At 32.7% G+C, this 9,781-nt stretch overlaps 2 protein-coding genes across 2 annotated transcripts in view; one reads left to right on the forward strand and one right to left on the reverse strand.

The window, feature by feature from the left end:
* Positions 1-635, reverse strand: part of LOC111380719 (transmembrane protein 230-like) — a 1,764-nt gene extending 1,129 nt beyond the window's left edge. The window contains exon 1 of the mRNA XM_023004354.1: positions 240-635. Within this exon, the coding sequence (XP_022860122.1) occupies positions 240-429 (190 nt within the window). The 5' untranslated portion in view covers positions 430-635. The remainder of the gene's footprint in view (positions 1-239) is intronic.
* Positions 636-5,027: 4,392 nt separating this feature from the next.
* LOC111380718 (cold-responsive protein kinase 1-like) lies at positions 5,028-9,296 on the forward strand. The gene is made up of 7 exons (XM_023004353.1): positions 5,028-5,273; positions 5,825-6,037; positions 6,118-6,248; positions 6,750-6,963; positions 7,509-7,740; positions 8,514-8,664; positions 8,762-9,296. The coding sequence occupies exons 1-7, from the start codon at positions 5,252-5,254 to the stop codon at positions 9,113-9,115; spliced, it is 1,317 nt and encodes a 438-aa protein (XP_022860121.1). The 5' UTR covers positions 5,028-5,251; the 3' UTR covers positions 9,116-9,296.
* The last annotated feature ends 485 nt before the right edge of the window (positions 9,297-9,781 follow it).

A 9,781-nucleotide genomic window follows, 5' to 3' on the forward strand; every position in this document is an offset into this window, starting at 1 on the left:
GGGGCCCCCCCCCCCCCCTCTCTTTATCTCAGTTATATCTGGAAATTAATTAATCACACGAGCATTGTATATAACTACAACGCCGAAACCGTTGCCTTGAAGCCAAAAAACCCACAAAATGAAACCTAATTAAAACAGTACAAATTAAAATTGCAAAATTAAACAAGTATGAAGTGGGTGAATGGAAATTAAGGGAGGCAGCGGGAAGTAAAATGGGGAAATTTAATTTAAGTTATTACCGTGGGCTGAATCGCCACCGACTTTGTTGATGGCCATGGCAATGCCGATCACGATTCCGATGGCGCCAAAGACGAAAAGCGAGATAGCGAGTGCGATCTCCTTGATTGGCGGCTTGTTGCTCACTGTGTACGAGGATTCCATCATTATGTCCTCGTCCGATATCGAGAACGCGTGATCCACGTAGGCCATGTTTTCTCTTTCTTTGTTTCGATTTTTAGGAATTTTTATCCTTCTGTATTTCTTGTATGAAACTAGGGAGAAACGTGTGAATAAGAATTTGGTATCTGGGATGCTATGCGCCGAGATGAAGAAGAGGAGTAGATGATACGAGCTGAGTTTCTTGAGTAAGGAGCAAAAGAGCAATGCTAGGAGTGACGCGTTGTACAAGTTAGGTGGGACTTGACGTTAGAATTGAGTTAAATGTTACATTATTCATTCAACTTTAAATTGTTCTTAGTAGAAATTAAATTTTAACATGTTGCACGTTGTCCTTAACTTATCATGTTTCATAAGACTGTGACTTTAAAATGCTTCTGAGTGGTATTGAATTTTAACACATTGCATTCAACTCACAACCATATTTCATTAATCAGCGAACTTAAAATATTTTCGTGTAATCACTAAACTTCATAAATTCATAATGTTTTAGAATAAAGTTGATTTTCTATGAGACTCTCGATCTAAGATGAAAATAAAATAATAACAAGACTCTCAATATAAGATGAAAATAAAATAAATAATAACAAGACTCTCTATCTAAGATGAAACTACTAATATTGGTCAAAAAGATATAATTTGTTTAGTCATCAAAAAGTTATGTTCAAGGGAATACAAGAATGCTAACTTCAAATTGACATAAATCTTAATTTAGATTATAATCTTCCTTTATGTAGAGAAATAATTTCTTTATTTCGATAAGATCGTAAAACCCAATCAAGAAAATAAAAATTTATATCTCAAACAAATAGTGAAATTTTCGATTTAGAGTCTAAAATATCAATGAAGAACAAAAGATAATTTATAGAGTTGTTACAAAATAATTCAAGAGGAAACAATGATGACTTCTTCGTGTATGGTATTTTATACTCAAAGAATTAAAAAGTTGGATTCGGTGAGTAAAGTTCAGTGATCACTCAGAAACATTTTAAAGTTCAATAAATAAAGCGTGACATGTATAAGTTCAATAACTAATGGAACATGGTGAGTGAGTAATGAAGTATAATGTATTAAAACTCAATGACCACTCGATAATGTTTCAACGTTCATTGAGTAAAGACAAAGGTAAAAATTTGGTGACTAATGAAATATTTAACTCAAAAGTTGATTAGATTAAACTAAATTTATTAACTTAAAGCTCAATAATCAAACAAAAAACAACATGTGATATTCAAAACATTATTAGAGAAAATCAATTTTTAGTTAAAAAGTACATAAAATAGAAAATATTGACAATATTGGTTTTTTTTTTTAATAAATAAAATCAAGTTTTGATTCAAACAAACTCAAAAAATAAAAAATACAATTATACTTCAGTTAAGTGAAAATATTTAAAAACTTACCGTATTTCTTCGAATATTTTACATAATTTTCTTGGTAAATGATCATGCACTCAAATATATTTTGATGAAGGAAATTTTTACGTCTAAAAAAATCGAATTAAGAATATAATGTTATGTAAACCTTCCCTTTCTAAACACGAGGAACTCAAGGAAGTGTTGTAAGTTGTAACAAAATAACACAAAAAAGAAATACGCAAATAGGAGTAAAAATTAGAGAAGGGTTATTGGAGCATAACCCCTCGAAAACCCCCCAAAAATGAATAATTTTGAAATTGGATAATTGATGCAAAACTCTAAACCTTTGCCTTTATTGAGGAATGCCTCGTATCCTTTCAAATTGACGAAAACCCCTTAGATCAACTTTTAAGTATGGAATACGACATTCTCTTTTATTTTTGCAATAAAACCTTGTGAAATGACGAATATGCCATCATCTTTAAATAAAACAACATAAAAAGAAGAAGAAAAATAAAGAATTAATTGCAAAAATAGTCCTAATTTTTTTTTTGAAATGTACAAATGAGTCCCTAATAAATAAACAAAAATAAAAAATCTATTTCTCTCCCGTTTGCCCCATGTTCCTCCTACCAACAGAGATGGACAGCAGGGGATCTTCCGCACCTTAAAGATTATATAAGGGACTTTTCATCAATATGAAAGGATATGGGAGTAATCAGAAATAGGGATAAAGGTTAGAGGGATTTTGCGCCATATTACACATTAAACAACTAAAAGGTCATTTTTTTAAATGTTCGGAATGAATTTGGTAGAAAGTGTAAAAGTTGTGGACTGATTTACACAAATTTTTGAAAAGAGCAAAGAAAAAGGAAAAGGACAAGAAGGTAGTTGGGAAGTTAACCTATGCTCTTCCATAAAGAAGGTTAGAATCTTCACAAAACAAAAAAAGCCTTTCTACGCATTACAATAAAATTAAAAATTTACTTTGTTTACTTTCAAGGAGAAGATACCAAAATTAATTTAAAAATCAACTCTTTATATCCAACAAGCCAAATTTTTTGGTAGATTCTTACTTCATCCAGCACAAATAAGTTTTTCATTATAAATTGACAATTATAACATCCATATGCTGCTAGGTTTTCTTAAACAATATATTGTCGGTACTTTTCATCTTGAGATGGAGAATGCACCAAACCCCACTTAAAAGTACATTATATAAGTGAAAATGACTTCCACGAGGATGGAAGAAGACAATGGACCACTTTAAAAAGTAACTTTGTGTTTGATAAGTATGAAGACAAATGCAGGATTAGTTATTGATGAAGATTGAATTTGGATGATTTTAATTATAATTAGTTTAGTCTTTAATTAGGATTAGGATTCATAATTTTAATTAGATTAAGATTTTAATTCCTTTAGAGTTAATCGTTATCCTTAATTTAATTATTATCTAGATTTAGGCGAGTTTGATTTTTATCCAGATTTATCTATTGCTTTAAGTACGAATTATAAGTCTTATGGCAATAATATGGTGGAATTTGAATTGTTGAGAGCCCTTTAATTTCGTAGATTCTCATATATTTTTAAAAATTAATTCGTGTGCGAATCAAAAAGTTTAATGTCTAGATTTTTTTATTCAAGAATCAATAAAAACTAGAATATGATCGTATTTTGGTATTCGCTCAGACTCAACAAAATTTCGAATTTACGTTCGTCAATTTATTTCATAGCTTTAGCTGCGCTACATCAGTTATCCTTCAACCTTATCGAAACTTTTCTTAGAGCCCAATTTTCATTTTATGACTAGAAGCTTTTAATAATCCGATATAGTAATAAGAATTTCAAATTTCAAAATCCTAGAGAACACAATTCCTACATTTCAATGAATTTTTTCACGTAACGTGACAATGACAAACAAATAGTATGACGATAAGAAAGATACAATGATATAATAACACCACTTGATTGATCCCAAGGTTACTAGATCTGTCAATGGATTGAATTTTGATCCGTATACAATGAAATTAACGGAAAATGGATTTAGAACATCTGTTCGATCACCCGATCAAGATCCGAATCCGATATTCCGTTAATTAAATGGAGCAAATATGGATATAGGTCAATCCGATCCAATTTATTACAATAATATAATATATTTTATATATTATCGCGTAATTTATTACACATATTTTATTATTATTATTATTATTATTTTGAAACTTGTATTATACTTAAACATAATTTCCAAATAACTAATAATATTAGATAATAGTATAATGTTGTTAATTGAAATTTATGAAGAGATTTAATTTTTTCTTAATTAAAATAAGATAAAAATAATAATTAATTTATTTTATAAATTAAACAACCAAAGGAGCCAACATTGTAATTGCTTTCATTATTTTCAACTTATCACTTCCTACATTGGATACTCACTAGAATATCATAAAATTCTATAAATAAGTAGGCTAAGAATTGGGTAAAAAACTATCTTGGCCTTTTAATTTTAGGGTTAGAAGTTGGCTAAAATTTTTATTTTTCTAATTTTTTCAATTTCGAATCGAGTTATCGGATCGGATATCCGATAACATGACAGATCGAATATGGATTTAATAATCAAATATTCGTTGAATTATTGGATCGGATTGGATAAGATAATTTTTTAACGGATCATATCAGATTTGGGAAATCCAATCTATATCCGATCCATTTACAGCCCTATAGGTTACCACTAACTCAAACAAGGTTTCAATTTTCGAGTAGCATCAACGCAAGATGATCTTTTTCGCCAAGATAACAATTAAATTCTACTTAAGAATAATATAATTCTACTAAAAAGAAAACAATTCGAAGCATGCTTTAAGTACACCATTATTTATATCATCTTTGACAGCATTCTCACATCACACGAGTATACCTGGCAATTGAAATAATCGTGAGGCCCACCGCCCACTTGTACAAACTAAGTGTACACTCGGCATTTTTCAAACAATTATTGCTAATAGTTTCATCTTCTTTCCTTTCACAACCAAAGCTCGATGAAAATGATTTCCCAAACTGTCTCTATTCAGAACTTTCATCCTTGTTTCTGTGAACTTGTTAATTAATTAAACAATAATTAATTTGGAAACTTCTTCTTTTCCAAATTTTGGTCTTCATTAATTAAACTGATTATATTATTGAAATAATTTTAGGCTTATATCGAAAAATAAAAATAAAGTTTACATTTTTAATTCAGCCGTCCCGTAACAGTAGAAGAGAAGACGCGTAGTGTTTTGTCCTACGTTTAATGGCGCCTAACTGGAAATCCCACTCAAAATATTTACACATTGGACTCTCCGAAATCCTTCGCTTTCGAGTTTCGATTAATTCCATAATCTTCTTAATTCTATACACATTCTGGGACGGCTGTGCCTGAATGCAATACCTTTTTTTCTCCATTCTACGGAGAAAAAAAAGAAATTTGCTTATTGCTGTAGATATTGTTGAGGGAAATGCCTCGTTTAGAACTGGATGGTATGTACGGTGACCGGGTTTTTAGTTTTACACTGAATTATATTTATGTTTTACACTGTAAAGCAATCAGAAACGAAATTGAACGCGTGAAATATCAATTTTAGTGTTATTAATTTTTCAATTTTTGAATTGTTTTTAAAATTCTTAGATTAATCAGAGTATGGCCGAGGGAATGGAGAATTTATGTTTTCAACCTCAATGCTCATTGAGAATATGGTTTAGATTGCTGCTGGTGTTGTTTTATTAGAATGGGCCTTAATCCAAAAATATTTTCCAGTAATTTATCAATTATTCTTACATGAAAGATTTCCATAGCTGCATTGCTATTTCACACATAATAATAGGATCTTCAAATAACCATATGAAAATATCAAGGACTGTTCTTGGTTACAAGTGGATTAGATAGACATTAGTAAGAAAGGAAAAGAGGTTTAAATTTATTCCATTACATACTTTGATGCAATTGCTGCATTACTGGATGTCCTATTACCTTCTTCATAAAGATAAATTCTCCTATGTGGCTCTAACATTTTTACCTTGATGAAATGCAGTTTCAAGGAAATGGGATGTGAATGAAATTATCACTCCATCATCCTCGCTTGAAGAACAGAGCACCACGTCTAGTCAGCCTTCACTGGCTCTATTCTTTTTCCTGGGAGGGATAGTCATACTCCTCATTGCACTTATCCTGATATTTGTGTTCCGGAAAACTATTAAACCGGCAAAATTGAAAATGTTCATTCCTCGCACAATGAAGCAACCAGGTTGCAGTTTTGATGATGTAATAGCATCGTGAATTCTGCTGCATTACTTCATTAGGATCTAATTTTTTAATCTGTTGCAGTAGCGAAGGATGTCATAAGTGGAAATCTTCACACAATAAGCTATTATGATTTCCAGACACTGAAGAAGGCTACCAAAAATTTCCAAGAGAAGAACGTGCTTGGAAGAGGTGGATTCGGACCAGTTTTCATGGTAATGATGCAGAGCATAGTCCCTTTGTGAGATATTATTATTTCAAATAAAAAAATTTAAAATGTGGGTTAGACCTTTGAGGAGTTAGGAGTTGAACCTAATCTGAATCTTGAGTGCAATAAAAAGCGAGCATAAATTGGGAAAATGCAAAGCAGTACATAGATTATACTGGTTTGCCCTAAATGCGGAGCTAGTTCCACCTGCCTTTGCTTGTTTAACTGTTTTCACTTAAATCGATAGAGAGTAGTTTGCGAAAGAGATTTCAGACCTTTATGTTTTGTTTCTCATAGTGCAGAAAAATGATTCCCATAGATTCCTTTATATTAGGTTGCACACGATCCAACATTTGGGACCCTTGCGCACTACAGATTTCTGCAATTCATGTGAATAAATGACTATCCTTTCCATATTCTCATTGTATTTAGAATTAGAAAATGACCTCATTTGCATTAGAATGCATATTTTATTTATAATTACTCTTTCCATTTGATCGTTTAATAGGGGAAGTTAGAAGATGGGAGGTTGATTGCTGTAAAGAAGTTGTCACTTGACAAATCACAACAAGGAGAATCGGAATTTCTTGCCGAAGTGAGGTTGATCACTAGTATACAGCACAAGAACCTGGTTCGTCTTCTGGGGTGTTGCTCTGATGGAGCTCAGAGGCTACTAGTGTACGAATACATGAAGAATAGGAGTTTAGACCTCATCATATATGGTACCATTTATAGTTCTCTCTGAGTTGACCCATGTTACTCGAAACATGTTGTGCTGTGCTTGATCATGGGCTTTTTGAAGCTTATTGAAAGAAAATAAATAAATGGAGTTGAAAGAGAATTGGGCAGTCATAACTAATATTTGTATATAATACGTGTAATATATGATTATAACTGCTTAGAGACTGAACGACTGTTAGAGGGAGGGATGTGGGATTTTATTCATCAATATCTCTACCAAAACGATAATGTGGTTAGTGAACACTGTGAACCTTCCAACCTGAAGCCAATGTCATTTCCTTTTGAATTCATGCATATGTAGCTAGTGAAATAGAAGCATGATAATGTGTGAAATAAATGATTATTCTCGTCCTGAAGAACTTGAAGCCACAAGACAGTGCTGGACTTTGCACTTTATTTTCTATCCTTATAATAGTTTTCTGTTGATATCGATCCTACCCAGAGATAAATGAAAGCATAGTTCGCTAAATGATTAAATTCCTAAACAACTGTCTTGGGTTTTTGGTTTGATTATTGTGTGGTGCAGAGAAAAGTGGAACATATTTAAACTGGACAACTCGCTTCCAAATAATTCTTGGGATTGCTCGAGGGTTGCAATACCTGCACGAGGATTCACACATCAGGATTGTACACAGGGATATCAAAGCGAGCAACATTCTCCTGGATGACAAATTTCAACCTAGGATTGGAGATTTCGGCCTAGCCAGGTTTTTTCCTGAAGGTCAAGATTTTCTCAGCACTAGATTTGCTGGAACCTTGTAAGTGCTTTTCCTTGTGCAAGTAGAATACCACTCATACTCACAAAGAATGGTGATTAATATTCATGCCTCAAAAAAAAAGAAGTTTCTGAAGAACAAATAAATATATAACAGGAATAAGTTGGTATTTGATCACAATGCCCATAGTTTTTATCACCTGAATCATGTAAAGTTTCTCTTTCTTGGTTTATTTCTCTCAGTGTTCTTCCGTAAACTACAGATAAAAGAGCATGCCTTGAAAGTGTTTACAAATGGTGTGAATTATATATTGATAAAAATGAATGGTGGATAAGTGAGTAGTACTAATGAGTCTCTCAAAATGTATGGATAAAAAGTGGCTTGATTGTTTATAAATAGTTCATAAACATGAGCCAAACATAGGCTTAAAGTTTGGCTCTGTTTGCAAATTATAGAGCATATTGACTCAACTTTTAGATTCTCTTGGGAATGTGAAGGAGAAATGCCTATCTTCCAAAAAAGGTCAGAAAAGCTAATGCTTAATTTTAGAAGAACGCCAAGAACTTTATATATTGGGTCGAGGCTTGGAAAAATTTCTGCATATAGAAAGTATAAGAATTGAGTTCTTGTCAGTGATAAAGTTGAACATAAACTGAAAGAAAGATTAAGGAGTTAAAAGAATGTAAGTTTGTCAACATTTGTGACGCATCATCAATTGATTAGTTTAGTCTTCTAAGAGCTATGCTGACTATCACTTTTGGTTTCTCATAAAGCATCCATTGACGTTATAATTGAAATACATTGTGTTTGTGCAGAGGTTACACTGCGCCTGAGTATGCCATTAGAGGAGAATTGTCTGAAAAGGCCGACATATTCAGTTTTGGAGTATTGGTGCTTGAAATTATTAGCTGCAGGAAAAACACGGATCTTTCTCTGCCCTCAGAAATGCAATACCTCCCTGAATATGTAGGCTCTTTTGAAGACTTTCTAAACTTAGATTTGCTTTCTGATCACATAGTGAAATTCAAGTTTACTTATCTTTCTGCAATACATGCGTTACAAGGCCTGGAAGCTATATGAGCGGTCGAAGTTGGTCAATCTCATAGATCCAAGAATCCGAGACAGGTCTCTGGAGAAGGATGTTTTGCAGGCAATTCACGTGGCCTTCCTATGCCTTAAGCCTTGTGCGAATTTAAGGCCCCCAATGTCTGAGATTGTGGCAATGTTAACGTGCAAGGTAGATGTAGCTGGAAAACTTACTAGACCTGTCTTCTTGGATGGAAAACAAAGGAAAGACGAGAAGCTCTTGTGGGATTCTACTACAGAGCCTTCCCCATCTCCACTGAGCAGTGATTCCCCTTCATTTCCCTGGCCGCCAGGTAAAGATTTTAGTCTCTCAGACATAAGATCTTCCTAGGTAAATCATTAAAAAAAAAATAAAAAAAATAAAAAAAATCATCCTTGTGATTTCAGTGTATCTTGTAACATATGCACGAACCATTTTGTTCCTTTTTTGGTAGGATGAGCAGCTTTATTTCTTCATATTTTTCGCTTGGACAATTCATTTTCAGTAGAAGAAACTGGCAATCATTATTGCACATGAAACCTTATTGTTAAAACAAACTCAAATTGAATACGATTGTGTAATATTGTTACCTACACTTTTGAAGATTTACACAATAATTTCATTATCGAAGTTCAATTTCAACTTCAAGGATACATCTATTACGACCGGGGCTCAGTTTTGCCCCATTCTACACACCAAACATGCTTCAACACTCTTGCCCAATAATCTGTACTCCAATATTAGGAGGATTGGCCCTTGAAACCACGAAGAAGATAACATATTCATTCACATTAGCGGCCCTGAGCATAGGCGAAGTCGGCGATCGCCTAAAGCCCCGTTTTAGTGAGGGCCCCAAATTATGTAAAGTTAATTGGTTGGTTGAAGAAAAATGAAAATTATATTTATGAAATTCTGAAAATAGAATTATCATATACAAATATAAGAAACTAATAAAAATTGAAAAGTGCAATTGGCACAAAATGTCCCTACATTTCATGTCTATTGTGGAAAACGTCC

Source organism: Olea europaea, unplaced genomic scaffold (assembly GCF_002742605.1).
Source record: "Olea europaea var. sylvestris unplaced genomic scaffold, O_europaea_v1 scaffold2194, whole genome shotgun sequence".
Lineage (NCBI taxonomy): Eukaryota > Viridiplantae > Streptophyta > Magnoliopsida > Lamiales > Oleaceae > Olea > Olea europaea.

Bases quoted from the DNA above. Each gene is read 5' to 3' on its own strand.
- LOC111380718 (XM_023004353.1), top strand. From the start codon at position 5,252: ATGCCTCGTTTAGAACTGGATG. The intron at 6,038-6,117 runs GTTGCAGTTTTG...AATCTGTTGCAG, and splicing joins TCGCACAATGAAGCAACCAG to TAGCGAAGGATGTCATAAGT. The intron at 6,249-6,749 runs GTAATGATGCAG...ATCGTTTAATAG, and splicing joins GATTCGGACCAGTTTTCATG to GGGAAGTTAGAAGATGGGAG.